At 43.2% G+C, this 20721-nt stretch overlaps 1 protein-coding gene across 1 annotated transcript in view; it reads left to right on the forward strand.

Annotated features, from left to right (window-relative positions):
* cbl (Cbl proto-oncogene, E3 ubiquitin protein ligase) overlaps positions 1–16059 on the forward strand; it is a 51159-nt gene extending 35100 nt beyond the window's left edge. Inside the window, exons 9-16 of the mRNA XM_083985561.1 lie at positions 995–1213; positions 6295–6430; positions 7822–8261; positions 8748–8836; positions 8982–9191; positions 10960–11048; positions 11389–11631; positions 15601–16059. Of these exons, the coding sequence (XP_083841687.1) occupies positions 995–1213; positions 6295–6430; positions 7822–8261; positions 8748–8836; positions 8982–9191; positions 10960–11048; positions 11389–11631; positions 15601–15947 (1773 nt within the window). The 3' untranslated portion in view covers positions 15948–16059. The remainder of the gene's footprint in view (positions 1–994; positions 1214–6294; positions 6431–7821; positions 8262–8747; positions 8837–8981; positions 9192–10959; positions 11049–11388; positions 11632–15600) is intronic.
* The last annotated feature ends 4662 nt before the right edge of the window (positions 16060–20721 follow it).

Below are 20721 nucleotides of genomic sequence, written 5' to 3' on the forward strand. Positions count from 1 at the left end.
AGTGGGCGGATGTGAAGGGGTGGTGGGGGGGGCTCTGTGGGGGTGGGTGCAGCTCCAGCTCAAGTGTCATAACGTCATACAGTACGTGTTGAGAGGAGAAGTCACTGTCACTGTGTTCTCCGGTACAGACGTTATTAAAGGTCCGTCAAGGTTTAGGATATTGTTAAAATCTGAATATACTACCAATGAATATATCTGTATAAGTGTATAATCGCTATAAAATAAAATATGTTTGCTCTTCGTCGCCTTATAATCTTCTTTCATATATACATATAGCAAGGGTCTTGCTTGGAGAGTGTCGCCATCTTGCGCCGCCATGTTTGTACGGAATGGAAAATCCAGCCAATCAGAGAGCATGTTTCCAGAGTTTCACGTTCATAAATAAACAATAGAATTATTTATGCTGCGTCCAAAACAACTCGGAAGTTGGAAAAAAACGAGCTCTGAGTTGTAAAAAACGAACTGAACGGTGTCGAACTCGGAAATTACAGGTCGGAAACTCAGGTATCACTTCAGAGCTCCGACTTTCCATGGCGGCCCTCGTCTTTTTGTGTATTATTGCACTATATGAAATACATTTATATTAAGCTGTGATTGCTGTATTGTGTGAAATTGTGGTCCTCGTATGTAACGGAAATAACGTTTAACGGTTGTCAAGGCTATAAACGTCTCCTCGCCTCTTCATTTGCCTCCAAAACAAACATCATTTACTGCTGCATATATTTTTCATATTCAGCGATGAGCCACAATACGCACAAAACTTCCTTCGGGTGTCCAGTTTCTGTAGCGTGAACGCAAGGATGTCGGAAGTTGGACATTTCCGAGTTGGGAATTCCGATCTCCGAGTTGTCTTGAACGCAGCATTAATAGATGAATAATAGAATCGGAATGATGTCACTGTTTTCCCCTCATTTTACACACTGGACCTTTAAAGCGCATCACCTCCTTCCATCTCTGCGTGCCGTTACATCTGCCATGTCTGTCTGCGTCACAGGAGTCGGAGGGTCAGGGGACGGGATGTCCCTTCTGTCGCTGTGAGATTAAGGGGACAGAGCCCATCGTCGTGGATCCTTTTGACCCCAAGGACAACAGCGGGGGCTCCTGCAGGAGCTCGTACGGGGCCGAGGGCGCTCCGTCGCCCAGCTACGACGACGACGATGATGACAGACTTGAAGACCCCCACCTCATGATGAGCAAACTTGCCTGTGCGAAGGTAAGACATTACAACAGGGTATTCGCGGAGTCTTGAAAAGTATTGAAAGGTGATAAATCAATTTTGGGAAAATTGAGACCCTTAAAAAGTATTAAAAAGTCTTTTCATGACTTTATAAAGTCTTACATTTTTTATTATTTTTTTCTGAATTAGCTCTCCAAGAGTTTGAGTCCTAAAAAACATTGTAAAAGTGTGTGAATTTATTCATTTTTATTAAAAAACAAAGATGAACCGGTACATAAAAAAGAGAAGTGTTTTTTGAGAGTGGAGCAATGTTTTTTTTGGATAAACTTTGCCTTTGATCTATTATCCTAACCTATTTTGAATTCTAGTCTTTATCACAAACTAGAATTGTTAAAGCAGATATCAGCTTCACGGCCGTTTCGGCTAATGCTGCGTTCAAGGCAGGCTTTTGAAACCGTAAGTTACAGCTTCAAGTCACAACTACGACTTGGTAGCGTTCCAGGTAACCCGTAGCTCGTGTTTTTACCATCCTGTTGTCTGTGAAAGTTCCCTATAACGGCCACTCGTAACTTCCGACCCGTGAACTCGTACCAGATCGAACTGGTATGACTTCACAGGAAGGAAAAACACAAAGTACGAGTTTCTTTGAACGCACCATGAGTTAGCAGCCCCCGCCCTTGTCAGGCATCAATTGGTCCTCGTGCTACGTCACCACATTCACGCGCATCCCTTGGCTGCACACACAGCCCTTCATGCCGTTCTCTCTCCTCATTGGATAACACTTGTATCCCACAAGGAAAATTTTCTCCTCGGGTTACAGCAGAGCAGAGTGACGGAGAGACTCGTGTTTAGGCTGAAACACTTCATGTAAGTGATTGCTGACGGAAAATAGGACTATTTAGGACTTATATTAACAAAAACATTCCACTGATATCTGCTTTAAGTTAGAAGTGTTACTGATGTAAGTGGTTACAGCTTGAAGTGGCGGTGAGGTAATAAAAAATATTGAGAAGGTCTTGAAAAAGCCTTAAAAAGGTATTAAAATTAACTTTAAGGTTCCTGTATATACCCTGTACAAGTTGTTCGAGTTTCCAGTCACAGCACTAGGAGACCTGCTTTAGTCTTTCCGAACACTGATAAAACTCAAAGCGTCTTGGCTTAGTTGGTTTGAAACCCCGGGTAGCACCTCATGTGTTTTCTACTGTCCTCCTCTCTTCTCAGTTTTTTTTCTGTGAGACCTCGTCTCTGTGCAGATGAAACACTCCCTGCTTCACCCTTTTCACTCTTTGTGCGCTTCAAGCTCACGGCTCATATCTAAAAGTCTTTCATCTCCATCTTTCACGGTGCCAAGGTAGCAGCTTCTTTTTTTTTTCTTCTTTTTGTGCCTTTCAGCATTTGATATGTGGGGCATTCTCCTATCCTCCATCTTTTATGTTCCTCGGAGAAGCTGTGTGTGCATTAGCCTGCTTATAGAGGAGCTGAACACCTGAGATCACACACACTTTGATGTGCTCCCTGGAATCTGGGGCTTTGATTGCTGACCGGGCCTCTGTCTCATCCTTCTTTAAATGTACTTGTACACCTTGAAGTATTTGGCTGTACTTCATAAATATTTTTGTGTGGATTTGTGTTTCACGCTAAAACAAAATATGTTTTGGATTTTTCTTTTTCTTTAAAAATCTGAGCAAGATGATGCCTTTCCATTGGATGGGACGTGACAATCTTGTCGCTGCTTCACAGACATCATGCATTAAGGTGTCAGGCTGAACAGTTCATCAAAATGATCAAAATGGGAACATGACTAAGTGCAATATCCAAATCATTGTAGCATTGTGATGCTACTGACATAAGGGAACATCCGTGTGTGGTATCAACCCCAATAACACATGGTATTCCCATTAAAACAGTGACTTATTCTATGTTTGTAATATGTTGAAATATATTACCTTTATTTTTTTACATGTTCTTCCTACTACACTGTATAGATCAGCTAGCTAAGCCCATTTTATCAGGCACACTTATAAAATCTAATGCAATCCAATACAACAGCTCAGCTGTGTGATCTACCTTTACAACGATAATATTTATTTGTGAATGACACTTTTAACTAAGTGCTAATTTTATATGTTTATTATAAAAAATACATGTGTGAACCAGGAAAATCACAAAAAAGAAAGAGCACAACCTGTGATTGGTCAAAAACTACAAATCCCACAATCCTCTGGCCTCAACAATAACAGTAGTTAGTGTAAGTAAGGGAGAGTGGAGTTGTCGGTGAAAAGAGGAAACAACACCACGTCTGGTCCTGTTCTATGTTGTTCGTTCACACCGTCACCGTTTATTCGTTACGTCCGCGGTGTAAAAGGCCGTGACGCAAAGACGCGATTAGGCGCGAGACGCGATTAGGCGCGAGACGCGGTATACGCGACTTTTTTTTTTTTGCGACGCAATACGCGATTCTTTTATGGCGACGGGACCTTCGCGTCTTCGTCTATTTCATCGTGTTTGGTGGGAAGACCCGCAAGGGGCTTCCCACTCAAACACGAGGAACGCTTTTTTTTCGCGCGAGCTTTTACGCGCAACCAAACGCGAGATACGCGAATTATCGCTCCTTCTGACTCGTGTCAAAAAAAAATTCACGAGCCCGCCAACAACTTTTTTTTTTTTTTTTTCTTCTTCAAAGGAGGTTCAACTGGACTTAGTTATTTGTCTAGGAAGACGTTTCACCTTCATCCAAGAGGCTTCATCAGTTCATGTAGCATCTGACCAGGCTGGGACTGGTCCAACTATCTGGTGTGGAGACTCAGTATAAGTCCAGTTGCTTTCGATTTAACCTCCTTTGAAATACTATGACCTGGACAAATGAGAATATGCACAGGCCTACAACAACATTTCTGCTCTCACCAACCATGGTTGAGGTCACAACGCTGCGCTGTAGCTGCTCTGGAAGTCCGAGACGTCTGAGGCCAAACGCCGTCGCTTCTGGTCCATGAGGCGAGTTCCGGGCTGATGAGCTACAGAGACTTTAGAGTCAAAGAGGAGCAGTGCGTCGCTGTGTCGGGCTGTGTCGGACTGTTTGGATTTAATGAAGAAGCTGCACAGAGTCAGGTGAGCAGAAGCTGTCCCCCCCCCCCCCCCCCCCCCCCTCACCGTGGAGCCGCTGCTGTCTCACAGCCGCCACCGACCCCTAGAATAAAACACCACTAAGCCGTGGACGGTCGCTGCGTGGATAAAATGCTGACGACCAAAACAGCCGCCACCAGGTCACTGACTGGAGAGTTTTAAAGTCGGCACATGAACCAGCTCAGACCGGCCGGTGCCTCAGCGCGGTGATCAGCAGGACGCTATAGCCTACCCAGTACCGGCCAGCTCAGTACAGAGGGGGGGGGGGGGGGGGGGCGATAACGTGACGCACAGTATACTGTTATGAGACACATTATGCATCCCAACTGTCTTTTTTTTAGAGGATTTTTTTTTTTTTACCAAGAATGCGCCCAAAACAATCATGATCCAGGGGCCAAAATTCGAAACAAATATATATATTTTTTAATCATAATTCTCATTGTTCTCCTGATGTCGGTTTAATGTAAACAGATTGCGCTGATATGCGTCATGTGACAGCGGGGCAGAGCTGCAGCTGCTGTGCTGTGATGGACCTGATCAGACTGGTGGTGGTCCACAGTCAATCAGTCATCATGTGGCTGGAATAGAGCCAGTCAACAGTAACATGTGCATTTGTTCGGGTTGCTGCAGATGTGCACATCAGCTGACACCGCCGGTAAAAGAGAGAGAGAGAATGAGTGTTGTCTCGAAAAAAACAGTGAAGGACAACTTGGACAAGTGACTGAATAGACGCTGGTGCGCAATGGGGACATCAGGCAGCTGGAGCGGACCGTGGTCACCTCAGTGTGTGCGACAACTCATTCATGGTTGTCTCTGATTATACTGGTAACAGCCTTCCTATTCACCTCCAATGTAGACGCGCCGTGCGCGCTCGTTACCCAAAGCGGCGCGTATCCGCGTGCATTCGGTGCGACGGCGCTGCCGTTTTTCCCCCGTGCATGTCCGTTGCTGTGTCAGGCAGGTGTTTCCCACGGAGCTCTGCCCCGTTTCAGAGGTGAAGGAGAGACGTCGCCTCCGCGATGTAGAATGTGTTCAATTAAAGTGAAACTAACACATTATATAGGCCTATATGTCCATTACACACTGAATGGGATGTTAATCCCATGTCTTTATTTCTTCAGTTTATTTTAATAGTAATAATTATGACTAACATTCAGTGAAGACCTAAAAATCAGTATCTCCAGACAATTCCTCTCTTTTTTGGTCCTGACCCGTAGTTTGCAGTGGCAATGAACAAGATTTATTTTCCTGAAGAGGATGGCTCACATTTTGATTTAATGATCACAGTACCACACTCCCACCACCCATGTCCTTCATATCAATGTGTTGTTAACACTTCTGACAGTATTGGAAAAAAGTAAACATTATAATTTGTGGCAGATCTGCTACATTAGATTGCATTCTATTATATAGGTGTACCAAATTAAGTTGGCTCAGACTATATACGTATCTTTAATATAACAGATAATTTGTATGAATTAGTTCCATCGCAAACAAGCTGAAAGAATTGTCTCTCAGATGCTGAGTTCAAAGACAGAGAACAGACCATAAAACCAACCAAGCAAGTTCCTTTTAATCGTAAATTAAATGTACTGCCTCTGGAAGATGAGAAACAGTGAGAGTTTGTGTTACAGACTTCACTTGTTCTTCTTCTTTAAGAAAAATGAGAATTTAACAGAAATACCATTCATTCTTATTACTTGCTATAAAGAAATATTTCCAGCACTGTCTTCCTGCTCTAGACTGCCTTAAGAAATGAATGCAATAAGAACTGTATTGTTCTGTATTGCTTCTGAATCTACAGTATACACAACATAACTGGGCTTGCATTAGAAAACAATGTAGATGGGTAACATTAGCTGCAGTTTAGATTGGCAGCAGCATTCATCATCATGTGTATCATGCACATGAGAAAAAGCTGATTGTGTCGAAACGTTTCCCATGTAGCAGAATTTGATCACGTGTTTTGCTCCGCTGCTGTTAATGTGATCCAGGTGGAGCGGCCCCCGTCGCCCATGTCCATGGCTCCTCAGTCCTCTCTTCCCCCCGTGCCACCCAGACTAGACCTGCTACCACACAGACCTCCCAACGCCCCGGGGGCCTCCAGCCCCGGGGCCACCACAAAGGCAAGTGAAACTAACACAACCAAACAAGAGAAGACATTACGGTAAAAATTCAGTCGATGTGTGTGGTGCGATTGTCTGGTTTATGCTGAGTCATGGCCTGCAGGTAAACAGCAACTGGTTACCTTCATAGGTGAATGAGGCCACTTTTATTACTGATGCATATAGGAGTTAATTTCATCATTTCAAGCTCCACTGCAGCACCTGCAATAAAAAAAAAGATACCATTTCGCTCGTTGCCAAAACCCGGGTTGCTTCAGGTTTCCACTCAGACTACTCAAATATTCTGCTTTGCTGACGCACCGCAAAAAAATCAAGCCATGAAACAGCTGCAAAGTCGAAGCAGAGAGGAAAAAGAAACAGACCACAATGTAAAAATATCGCCTGTAACCCAACTCTGTTATTTAAATTACACTTCCTCCTATTACACCTTCGACACCAGCAAGGTATTGAAATAACAGCCAGAGAAATCAATGTATTTTACATTGTGATGTTTCTGACACATACAGTATATTGATGATTCCAGTGTAGGGTTGTTCGGTATACCGGTACTAGATTGGTACCGGGGTACTGAGGCATTTAAAACGGTACCATACTGCGCTTAGATGGGACCGGTACTTTCATTTTGCGCCGCCGGCAGCGGTGACGTCGCCCCATTGTAATTTGAGCCGCGGCGAGCGAGTGAGCGAGCCACAAACGAAGCAAGGTGCTTTGGTTTGGTCTACGTATGGGAAACAATAGGTGTGTGTTTGAGTAACATGAACGTTTGTGTTTCATTCTACAAACTACTGATAACAATTTCTCCCAAAAATTACAACTGGTCAAAATAACAAAAAAAGATGCAGTGTTTTCAGACCTCAAATAATGCAAAGAAAACAAGTTGATATTCATTTTTAAACAGACCACTAATGATTTAATTTAGGAAGAGTTCAGATTAATATAGATGGAAATTTAATCCTGCAGCAACAGTAACTGTTTACTGATTTACTGATTATTTACCGATGAATATGTTATAGTTCTAAGATTTTCTATTAAAATTAAGTCAATAATGCCATTTTTTGTGTTCTCTTTTTATTTGGAAAAGTACCGAAAAGTATCAAAAAATATCGAAAAACATGTTGGTACCGATACCGGTACCAAAATGTTGGTATCGTGACAACACTATTCCAGTGTAGATAAATGGAAAATGCTAGATAGGGATTGGGAAGTGAGGAACGTTTCACCTTAGTGTTATTCATCTTCTAGATGATGCATGCTGTTGATTTTTATGTGGAATGCATACATCATGTTGCTAAATGGATTATTCCCAACAGCTCAGAGTTTTCTTGGACATCACATCAATATTGAATGCACTCTAAACTAATCCTCCTCCTTCTCCCCTTCTCCTCCTTCAGGCAGCATCTCACCACAAAGACAAACCTCTCCCCCTCCCCCCCGGACTGAGGGATCTTCCTCCTCCTCCTCCTCCGGACCGGCCCCACGCAGCGGGGGCGGCCCCCGACGGCCGGCTGCAGAGGCGGCCCCTCCCCTGCACCCCCGGGGAGCCGCCTCGAGACAAGCCTCCTCCCACACCTCCCAACCGGCCCCTGGGCGACTGGAACTCCAGGCCCGTCCCCAAGGCCCCCATCGCCTCCTCCTCCTCCTCCTCGTCCTCCTCCTCCTCGTCCACGTCCTCGTCCTCCTCGTCCTCCCAAGTGTCGAGCTTGGGCGGGGACATCCGAGCAGGTGTCAGGGAACTTTCCAACCGACACTCCCTCCCCCTGGCGCTGCCCTCGGCTCTGGACACCCGCTCGGACTCGCAGAAGAACAACAGCTCCCTCAGTCTGGATCACCAGCTGGTCAGAGGAACCGCAAAAACACCACACACTAAAACTACCATTTGGTTTGATGTGTATTCCTTGGCTGCAATTACAAGCTCACAGCACTGCAGTCAGTGGTGACCGGCCAAGGAAAACAGGAGAAAGAATCCAGTGTACTGTTATGTGGGTTTTCAGCTATTGTTGGTTCTTAGCAGAGTGGATCAACGCACACCCGCTGTATGAACACATGTACAACAGAAGCATGAAATCAGCGTATTTGTTCGCTCTGTTGCCATCTGTAAAATCCACATTGTTCACAGAATAATTCAACATTTTGGGAATTACACTCATTCATTCTCTTGCTGGGAGTTCGATTGAACCAGCCTCGTATTTACAGTACTGACACGACACATGTAGAATTACTACTCAAACATGATTAGTGTTTGTTTTCTAGATTTTTTTTTTTTTGTCTAAATATTCTTCAGTTTAAAATTTCTAACATTTCTGCTTCTGCGTCTTTTTCAGAGTTTTACCGGAGTAACCGGTCAAGAGTACGACAGCCCCAAAGTCAAGCCCTCAGCCTCGGCCAACGCCATCTATTCACTGGCAATAAGGTATGTCGTACTGGCACTATAAAACACAATGGGTTATTCTCGGATCACGGTTTGTTCAAGATATTCATTAAAAATAAGATATTAAATGATTATAAAACCTGAATTTCTCTAAACAGCTGTTCCATATGTGTTATTTTTCCATCAGACCCACTCAGGCCCTCAGGGGAGCGGCAGCAGAGGAGGCACGGGACAGCGAGGAGGAGTCGGAGTACATGATCCCCTCCTCGCGGCCCGTGCTGCCCCCCATCACGGCAGCAGCTGCAGGGGAGACCCCACCGGTCCCGAGGCAGTCGCAACCTCAGCCTCCTCCGTCGGCGCTCCAGACGCAGAGCCAAGCCTCCACACTCAACTCGAGGTATTCAACACGCTCGGTGTCTCCACCTCCAGCAGGACACAAATAACACAGTAACTGGGTTTCCATCCGAATGTATCGAATTTAAGAGCGGATTTTGTGAAAATGTGCAAAAAGCAAATGCGAATTTATGCCCGTTTCCAATCAATCAATCAATCAATCAATCAATCAATTTGTTTATTTCGGGCATGTCAATTTAAATCATCATCATCACACTTCATCTTAGTTCAAGTAATACAATAAACATGGCCGAAAGGGAAAGCGGGAGAAGCAAAAGCTTATCTAGTCCCGCCCCCATTACCCACAGAATAAAAATCTTTATCATAATCTTTTCTTTTCTTTTTTACATTTTGACATAACATTCTTTTACTTGTGACATTTTAACATAACGTGTTACAGCAGTAGGTAGTAAACAGAGCTGAAGTCTAGCTCTAGACAGTACATACAGATTACGTGTGTCTGCACATGTGTCCATATTTATCCGTCATGAGTGAACAACAGTCTCATCTTATCGTAGCTTGGCATGTCACAAAGTCACAGAGTGGTCCAATCGACAGAGAGCAAAAGTCCAGTGTACTTATTATTTGTTGGGATGGTGTGAGAGCCCTTTTATGCCATTTTCTTTTATTCATCCATCTCCTCTGCGTTATTGTTTTGCGATTATTGGGAGAGGAGGAGTGCGCCGTGAGATTACGTCATAAGAGAGCGTGAATGTATCCAACAGCTGACACTCAACATCATGGACAATTTACTTACTTTCCGGACTAGACGCACCTGTATATAATCCGCACCAGCTAAATTTAAAAGAAAATACATACATAGGCCGCACTTGAATATAAGCCGCAGGTTTTCATGTTGTAACATGAGATATTTACACAGAAAGACAGTAGGGAACTGTGCAAGTCCGTTCGCTTTTCTGCTGCTTTGGTTACGCTCCTCTCCTCCATGTGCATTTGTTGGGTCCATGCCTACAGTATGTTCCCACAGCCCTATGTTCCCACAGCCCTATGTTCCCACAGTTCTAAGATTTTTCTCAAAATTAGGCCCTATGTTCCCACTGGACTCTCTCTACCTATCTGGACTCTATCTATCTGGCCTGTCTAGCCTCTACCGGGTCTTTTTACTAAACTTAACCAACTCTTTTCTTCATTTCCTAAACCCAACCAATGGTGGGACCAAAGGGCTGTGGGAACATAGGGCCTAATTTTCAGTGACAACAAAAGTTAGAAATGTGGGAACATAAGGCTGTGGGAACATAGGGCTGTGGGAACATAGGAATGACCCCCATTTGTTGACAACGAAGCCGGCGAAAAATCAATAAATGGAGCGGTGGATAACGTTACATAACATATACGATGTTACGACGTGTGTGTTTGTGTAGTCTTAACCGTCATAAACAAAAGATTACGGGTTACGGAGCGCGTTTGTGTTGCCTCGTGCAGAGACGAGAGCTGGGAGACCGGGGCGTCGTTCTCCATTTGTTTGAACGACGCTGGGTGAAGTCCAGCAGCACTTCACCCACAAACTCTGGCTCAATTCGCATAACCTGTTTCCATAACAAAAACTCGCATTTTCCTTTTATCGATACGCTGACAAATCCACCCCCCCAAAGCGTAAAAACTTTTTCGAATTTCTGGCATTTCCATTCAAGTATTTATTCGCAATTTTTGAAAATGCGAATAAAAATAGGTGGATGGAAACGCAACTAGTGTCTTGTAATTTCACCGTTATCTGTTGTTTTTATTATAATTGTGTTGTTTTACCGTTGCAGGCTGGCGCTGGCTGAACAAGAGGACGGACCTCAGATGTATGAAGCTATGTACAACATCCAGTCCAGGTCCCAGCAAGCCAGAGACTCAGGTATTGTGATTCACTAACCCTTGGCTGACTGGGATTAGCTGAGCCAGGGCATTCGAGGTCGGCGACATGAGTCACTTTAATAGGCTGTTTTAAATTTGTACCTTTCTGTCTAGATCTCCTCGTGTTTACAGTTAACAAAACAAACTCTTAACCAGTCGATCTGAATGTCTGAAATTTAGTTTCAACAACATCCACACCATGTGGGGAAGAATACACCTACTCTGTGTTGGCAAAGACTGCGGATTCTGTTTCTGTTCACAGTTGTGAGTCATCTGAAGCTGTTTCGGGAGGATGAAATGATCAGTGTGTATGAATGAGAGCATGTTTGTTTTCCTTTCAGATTATTCAGAGTTGCCCCCTCTGGCGATTGCCAACGGTCCCAGAGACCACACAGCCGACGACAGGGAAGAAGAGGAAAACGGCTACGACTTCCCAAAGCCCAGGCTGCCGTTGCCCCCTGCCCGACGGACCCTCTCGGAACTGGGGGGATCTTCCTCATCCTCCTCATCCTTCTCTTCGTGCTCATCCTCCATGGCTGCTTTCAGCCGCCTCTCCTTAGATTCAGACGCCGGAGCTGCAGCAGGTACGTTTACATGGTCCCGTTAATACAAGTCAACCCCAGGCAATCTGATTTCAAACTACATGTACTGATAATATTCCCAAATTTAAGGGATAGTTCAACATTTTTGGCATATTGGCCCATTGCCATAATCCCTATGGTTTTAGGAGTAGGTTCGTTACCTTTAATTGTCGGTGCAAGCTATTTTTAAAACGGCGGAGCAGAGCCGTGAGCTGCTTAGAGCTACACTACAGAGGCTAATGGGATTTCTTGGTTTTCCTCATCAAACTCATCAAATACACAATCCAACAACTCCAAAACGCTCTGGTGGACAAGTTGTGACCTGCACATTCACCACGCTATGAGATAATAACAGAACGTTACAAGACGGAGTTGTTTACGAGGCAAATGCAGAGAAAAACTGCCCCCGAAGGCAACGTGCATCAGCAGTTTTGCATGAATTTACCTTGAAAACAACTCTGTCTCGTAACGTTGTGTTATTATCTCATAGCGTGGTGAATGTGCAGGTCACAACTTGTCCACCAGAGCGTTTTGGAGTTGTTGGATTGTGTATTTGATGAGTTTTGAATCCCATGAGTCTCCGTTGCGTAGTTCTGAGCAGCTCGCAGCTCTGCTCCGCCGTTTTAAAAATAGCTTGCACCGACAATTAAAGGTAATGAACCTACTGCTAAAACTATAGGGATTATGGCAATGGGCCAATTTGCCAAAATGTTGAACTATCCCTTTAAGGAGTAGTTGATAATGAAATGTATTATAAAAGGGAAAGTTTGTACCCACATCGACCAGGTTTACAGGTCAGTTACAGTATTTTCCACAACGTGCGCATGTGATAGATGTGAAAAAGAGAATATATATGCCGCATAAGGTTTGTATGCTAGATAAGGTTAATGTGTAACTATCAGAGAGAATAAAATGAAAATTAAACCACTCCAATAGCTAGATACACTAAGGGTAAACAAGAACTACTTTTTGTTATTTGAATGTTTAAATGAGGACTTAGAACTGGGGCTCTTACGTATATGAGATATTTGGCATCTAAAAGCTTAATTTTTTTTTACATTATATTGATTTATGCGGGAACTTGCTGGCAACATTTCACGAAGTCACTTGGATGTAGAAATTAATAGCCGCCTCTTCAGGTCCCACTCAGCTCAGCCACTCAAAATGAATCAAAGTTGCTGATGAAATCTCTTGAAGTAGCACAAAAGTTCTGTGATGGAGAGCACGGCCCCAAAAAGTCGCCCTAAGTGTTTTGCTGCTGCCTGGTACGGGGCCAGAAGTAATACAGATTTTCCAGAAGCTCTCTGAAGTTAATGCTAGACTCCAACTTGGACTTTGACAAATTGCCACCAATCGATTGCCAGACATAATTTTCTCCAGTTTGTGCAGTCACAGTGTGCAAAAAAAAAAAAAAGGGGGCAAAGACGGGTAATTACAGAGCTCTTCACTTGCACCAGTGACCTGAAACCTGGAAAAAAACACACTCTGGGGTTTTTAGAGCAAACCTGGTGGTGGTGGTGGTGGTGGTATAACCATCTGTATCTCAAAGTGACCAATGATACGTCATCGCATGCAGCGAGGTCGTGTTGAGGTTTGACTGATGCAGCGGCAGTGACCTCAGTCGACCTCTCACACTCGCACATGTAAAGCAGGTGCAGGAGGAGCCGTGGAGAGGGCAGAGCAGGACCCCAGTGCAACATGGGAGGTGGTTCTCTAACTTTTTTACATCAAGGACCCCTAGACCATGGACCAATTTGCCAAAAATGTTTTTTTTTTAAAGTATATTTTTTGGCTTTTCATGCCTTTATTCGATAGGACAGTTGAGAGTGTGACAGGAAATGGGAGGCAGAGATGGGGGGAATGACATGCAGGACAGGGCCGTCCGACGCGAGGACTATAGCCTCAACACATGGGGTGGTTGCTCTACCAACTGAGCTAAACACTGCCCCACCAATTTGCCAAAAATGTTGGACTATCCCTTTAAGGAGTAGCTGATAATGAGATGTATTATAACGCCCTTTTTTAAACAAACACCAGAAATACACAAATATTTGTTCTGAGATTGAATATCATGGCTTTTTTTAGTCAATGTAGGTTCAAATTACAGCCAGTGAATTTTTGGAAAAAGAAAGAAATTTCTGGGCAAATAATGTGGTTACATTTTGAGAAAATGTGAACCCTCTCAAAGACCCCTGGGGGTCCCCGGACCCCACTTTGAGAAGCACTGTTCTAGCAGGGTATCTGCGGGGTCTTGAAAATTATTAAAAGGTGATCAATTTTGGGAAAATTAAGACCCTTAAAAAGTATTAAAAAGTATTTTCACGACTTTATAAAAGTCTTAATTTTGAGGGTATTTTTTCTGAATTAGCTGTCCAAGAGTTTGAATCCTAAAAAACATTGTAAAAGTGTGTGAATTTGTTCATTTTATTAAAAAACAAAGATGAACCGGTACATAAAAAAGAAAAGAAGATTGTTGTTTTTGTTTTTTGAGAGTGGAGCAATGTTTTTTTTATTTTATTTTTTTATAAACTTTGCCTTTGATTTATTATCCCAGCCTATTTTGAATTCTGTTGTACCATAGTGGTCTATAGTCTTTATCACAAACTAAAACTGTTAAGTTAAAAGTCTCACTGATGTAAATGGTAACAGCTTGAAGTGGCCGTGAGGTATTGAAAAATATTGAGAAGGTCTTGAAAAAGTCTTAAAAATGTATTGGAATTAACTTCAAGATTCCTGTATAAACCCTGTCTAGAGGAATGTGGTGGATATCTCCAGATCGACGGTGCTAATATGAAGCCTCTTGGCCTCGAAAGCCACAGTGCTAAAAGTTAATCTTGACACAACGGTGTTTAATTTCTCTGTAATCTCTGTCAATAAGTCTCTGCAGCAAGATGACATTCAACCACATGTGATGATTGCCCGGTGTCTGAGTGCTCCACTGACGGTTTGAGGACCAGTGAAGTTGCTCTCATGCGCAGACAAGCTCTCACTTTATAATTGGACTCTGATTGCTTTGTTAAAGGTCACTGCTGTGGAAATGTCAACCACTTCACCATATACAGTATATGCATTAGGATAAAAATATGCAGCATATTACACAGACAGTCCACATGCCGTCCGCTACAGTTGCCTGATTAAAATGATCAAGATCTTTGTCAGATTTACGTCTGAAATTTAGCAGCAAAGCAAGTTAATATTCACACTTTTTAAAAAATGAATTTATTTAGTTTCAGATGTAATAAAAGTTAAAGGGATAGTTCAACATTTTGGCCCATTGCCATAATCCCTATAGTCTTAGCAGTAGGTTTGTTACCTTTAATTGTCGGTGCAAGCTGTTTTTTAAAACGGCGGAGCAGAGCCGTGAGTTGCTCAGAGCTACACTACGGAGGCTCATGGGATTTCTTGGTTTCCCTCATCAAACTCATCAAATACACAATCCAACAACTCCAAAACGCTCTGGTGGACAAGTTGTGACCTGCACATTCACCACGCTATGAGATAATAACAGAACGTTACCAGACAGAGTTGTTTTCGAGGTAAATGCAGAGACTGCTTGATGAAAAACTGCTCCCGATGGGAACGCGCATCAGCGGTTTTGCATGAATTTGCCTCTAAAACAACTGGTGTGGTAACGTTCTGTTATTATCTCATAGCGTGGTGAATGTGCAGGTCACAACTTGTCCACCAGAGCGTTTTGGAGTTGTTGGATTGTGTATTTGATGAGTTTGATGAGGGAAACCAAGAAATCCCATAATGAGCCTCCGTAGCGTAGCTCTGAGCAGCTCACGGCTCTGCTCCGCCGTTCTAAAAACAGCTTGCACCGACAATTAAAGGTAACAAACCTACTGCTATGATGACTATATAGGGATTATGGCAATGGGCCAAAATGTTGAACTATCCCTTTTAAGAGTGTTTCAGACTTTGTGATTTTTATCTCGTGTGTCCACTCACTCACTGTCCCTGTCTCTTCAGCCTTCTCAGAGCCGGTGGAAGCACCAGAGAGACCTCCAAAGCCCCTTCCCAGAAGAATCAACTCGGAGCGTCGCCACAGCCCCGTCCCGCCCGTCCCCGCCCCCACCCCCTCCAGCAGCGGCAGCGGAGCAGCAGCAGCAGCAGCGGGAGGAGGAGGAGGAGGAGGAGGAGGAGGAGGAGACGCCAACCCTCAAATCAGCAGCGAGATCGAGCACCTCATGAGTCAGGGATACTCTCACCAGGACATCCAGAAAGCACTTATGATCGCGCAGAACAATATCGAGATGGCCAAGAACATCCTGCGCGAGTTCGTGTCCATTCCCTCCACCGCTCACATCCTCACATAGCACACTCCGCTGCTGTGCCTCTCTTTCCTGTTCGCTCTCTTCTCGCCCTAAGCTTGGCCCAGCCTGGTTGGGTTAGGGGTTTGGCACAGACCAAACCTAAAACCTAAAGCCTAAAGCCTAAAGCCTAAAGCCCCTCCCCCAAAAAAAGCCCATCGCCTGCAGCACTACCTCTGGTGCTGGCTGACGTCCCTATATACACACACACCCCTGTGGATTTTAACTGGGCATCTCCGGGGACTCCGCGCCCTGCACTCCATGCGCTTTCAACAGTGTCTGGCCTTCTTCTTGAAACTGTTACGGGCAGGCCTCTTCATTATTATTATTTTATTTTTTATTTTTTTTCCAAGAACATCTCCGTGGGACTTGACTGAGCGCGTGTGGAGCGACGACGACGGGACGCCGCCACATGACGCGAGACTTTTTTTTAGTAGGAATCCTGGGAAGAGAGATTCTTATTATCTTTTCATGTCGAAGCCTCTTGCTGAAAATGTAACCAACACCTCACAAATGAAACTAAAAAAAATGTATGTCTATATGAAAATTTAATATATGAGTAAATATATATTAAATGTGTGTAATATATACAGTACGTGCATATACAGTATGTGAAAAAATGATTTCAGCTTTGAGGGTCGTCGCTGTTGGTACAGTACAAGCGATTGTGGGGAGTAAGACGTCACGGGGACCAGATTAAAGTGGAAGTGGGAGGGAGGAGAAGAAGAAGAAGAAGAAGAACGCGTGAGGAAGAGCCGGGGGCGTCTTCCTCACCAGGATGTGTGTCGGTCGGCAGCAGCGTAGAAGACACGCACACGCAGCAGAGCTTTTCCGTGATGAATTAAGTCTGTTACGGCCTTTGATTAACAACTTTGCTTTGGTACTTTTTTTTTTTTTTTTTTTCTCATTGTTTTTTTGTGTTTTTTTTGTTTTTTTAAAGTGGGATGACGATGGTTTCAGGTCAGGGCTGTTGTGTGTGTGTGTGTGTGTAAAGTGTGTATGTGAGCATGCATGTGCCAGATCTGCTTCCTCATCCCCACCCCTCTCTCTCTCTCTCTCTCTCTCTCTTTCTCTTTTTTTTGTTTGTTTTGCTCCTGTACAACATGAATGTGGAGTTTACAGTCGGTATACTCTGTACTGTAAACGTACTACTGCTCTAACTCATACGACGGGGCCCTACTAGTGTAGCTGCAGCGAGATTATTAGAGGACGTACTAATGTCGACAACCCCTGCAGTTACCAGACAGGCGAGTGTTGCGTGATCCACGGCGGCTGAAACGTGTTTTTTTTTTGTTTTTTTTTCGTTCTGTCTTCGTCTAACTCCACTGGCTGATTTCAGGTGTCCACCCCCAGCTCAGTCCAGTGTTCTGAAACAAACAAAAAAAAAATGTTATTGATTTACTTTGGTAATATATTATTGTAATATGATCATAAATATTGTTATTATAATTAATTCAGAAGTGCTTCACTGCTGCTACTATTGTTAGTGCTAAACAATTAAGCCTTAAATGTACATTTGTGAATATTTGTGTTTAACCGTCATCCTGTTTCTTTAAAGTGACAGTATCGCCCGTGTTTTTCTCCAGTCCGTAATGTAGCATACTTGAAAGTACAAACGGCTTGTGAGATTGCAGCCCTCTCAAGCTGTCAACTCTTCAGTGTTTTAAGATTTCTCTTTAGTTTTTTTTATTTCTCTTTGTTTGTTTTTTTTCCTTTAGTTAGACTCTGTATAGCAACAGTAAAAAAAAGAAAAATGCTTTGTCTATGGAGACCAGCCATTTTGTTATAGATTCAGGCTTCTCTTTCACATCGGTTTCCTTTCTCCAGTGGAGTTCGCCCCCACTGAAAGGGAGTGAGGCTTTTTAGACAAAAAAAAAAAAAAAAAAAAGTAGGCTCATGGGTTTGCTGGCCCACCCCCTAGTCTACAATGAAATCAGTATTTGGGCCGACTGTAAGAACTAACTCAGGAATAATGTTTATTTGAACACGTGGCGTTCACCCTGGCTGTCAAAAGATTTAGAAAAATGAAAAGACAAAAAAAACATGGGAGGAGTCTCATTGGCAAAGACAGCAGCTCATCTGTCGACTGTCTGTTCATCCAGGTGACATGTAGCCAAATATATCCGCTTAATGAAGTCACACAAGTAGCCTATTACCTTCTCTTCTCTTTTTTTTTTTTTTTTTTTGGGTCAAAAACATTATAACTTGCACATTTTTCTCATATGATTTTCAATATTTCACAGGACTAGAGACAGCAGCTTCATTTCCAGGTACTATGAATGAATTAAGAAATAAATGCCAGGAGCTTTTAGGTACATTGACTTGAACCTCTCCCAGCATATGAAGAATGTTGTTTTTTTTGTTTTTGTTGTTTTTTTGGGAGGGAGGAGGGTGCAGATGACACGTCAATAGCTAATCAGCCCCAGCTCATTCTGGTGAAACGCTGTGTATTGACTTGTCTGACTCTCCACACTGTCTGGCCATCCTCTAGCTCCTTTTGTTTCTGTTCCTAGTTGCCTTGAGAAACTTCTTGAATGATGGGTAACGGACGGGGGAGATGTCCCCCGATCCTCAATACTGTACCAATGTTTTGTTGATGTCTTTGAGGACAGCGTTGTCGTGTATTATTTTACCTTATTTTTTGTTGTTGTTGCACATTATACCAATTTGTGCTTCGATACTGTCACTCTAAAGAAAAAGTGAATTGTATAAATTTAGTGAAATGGAGAAAAAAAAGCTGTTTTATTTCATTTTGCATTCCTGTACATGTACTTTTGTTCCAAAGGTTTTGTTTACTTATGTGAATAATTCTGTAAGCAGTGCCATATGTTTAGAGATCCTCACCACGTTTATAGAGTAAGGCCTTGTTTTTGAAGAGAGTTTGTAGGTATTGTAGGTATCAGTACCTGTCGGGTCTCTGAAGACAAGATTGTGCAGTATTGCTTGTATTAATCAGTCCTCTCCTGAATCGTCAGCCGCATCCTGGAGAACGAGGAACCGCTCTGCATCCCAGACCGGTTCCTCGACCCCAGTGATGCTCCATGTGCACCAGCGGCCGTTGCATTCGAGTCCCTCTGCTGGGGTACTTCAACTTTCTGCCAGAAGGGGGAGCTGTTGTTCCATGTAGCCGTGTTGCTTCTCATCAGTAAAAGGCATTCATTAATACTTTTTGATGGTTTTTAAAGCTCATATCACTTTGGAAGTATGCACAGTGCTGTTAATAAAAATGATACGCAAAAGACATCACGTGTCTCTCCGTTCAAGAACGTTTTGGTCCGTAGATTACATCACTCTATTATCAAATGTTAACACTGCATTTCTTCTGTTTATTGTTCGACAGTTTATGCCAAAAAGACAGCAGGGAGCAAGGGTGACAACTCAAAATGTAACCCAGGCCGCTGAGGTTAGGAATTTTCTATAACTCATTAACAGAATTAATGCACTCTCTGGTTTTATGATGGGTTATTGTAAAAACATTACAGTGACTGTTTACTTAAGTATTTTGGTATCGTAAATATCTAGATTGTAGCAGCAGAAGCAAACATTTTGACATTGAAGATGACTGACATCAGTTTACAGACTCAGTGACAGGGTTAGTGGGACACTTTTAGTGGAGTGTGGAGCCAGAGCTCATGTTATTTACACCTGAAAAGTCTGAATGCACCGTGACCGATTGTTGAAGTGATACAGATGAGAAGTTGCACAGGAGCGGACATGACTGTGGAATCAGTCCAAAATGCAGATTTGCAGGGGCGGGTCCAGAGTATTTTCTGGTGGGGGCCACAGGGGGTAACAACAGGGGGGGGGAGCAAAAGTAACAAAAATGAAGGCTGCCACTGATCACTCTCTTCATTATTGTTCAGTTACACACTGTTTACAGTATGTCTTCATCTTGCTTTTATTGGCCACCTTGAATCTTTAACATTATAAGGAAGATGCCTATGACATTTCCATTTTCCACTTGTCAATATTAAAATTATAGTCAGTCAATAATCAACTCTATCTTGTAAGTAAGAAGTCTTAGCAGAATAAGCAGCACAATATATTCTCACAGTGACCAGAATATACTGTATGTTATACGCTTATCCAGTAGTTAGAGCTCAACTCTAAACAATTAACATCTCAGTGTGGTGTGGGTGCCCCCCCTGTGCCACCACGGAAGACCGCCCCTGCAGATTTGATGAATATCTGTTTCGAAGACGATGCAGCAAAGTGTTGTCTGACAATACAGGGCAGCATATATTCAGAAATCAAAACAGTTCTTGCACACAGACCTGCAGTCAGGTCCAGGTCTTCAGGTCCGTCTCCGCCTCTGCCTTGTGGCTGGTGGTCTCCAAGGTTCAGTGATGCATTTGGTAACTGCATTAAAAAGCTAAATCTGATTTCACTGCCGGATCAAATCAGCATCATTTCTGAGCCATTTTTAAAAACCCTTGCATAACTTAATAAACCTGTATCCTCTGCACCAATAGACCCATGAAGGTATAACGTGTTTGTTTATGTCTGTGGGAGTGAGACGGGAACATGTTTTAAGTGTCTGCATGTTGCTTGCAGGAACACTTATGTAATTTATAGGCCAGTCGTTTCCAAACAAGTTATAGAAGAAAGTTGCAATCCATCACAGGAGAAATAGATGTTTTCTTGAAATTTAAACCCCAGTAAATACTCCTACACTACTATTATCACTGTAAATGTAAGAGTGTCCCTTATGCCACATTTCACTACAAAACTGACCTGTGAATTGACAAAAGTCACTCTACATTAAGTTAACTGTATTACA

This window comes from Trachurus trachurus (genome assembly GCF_905171665.1).
Source record: "Trachurus trachurus genome assembly, chromosome: 13".
NCBI lineage: Eukaryota > Metazoa > Chordata > Actinopteri > Carangiformes > Carangidae > Trachurus > Trachurus trachurus.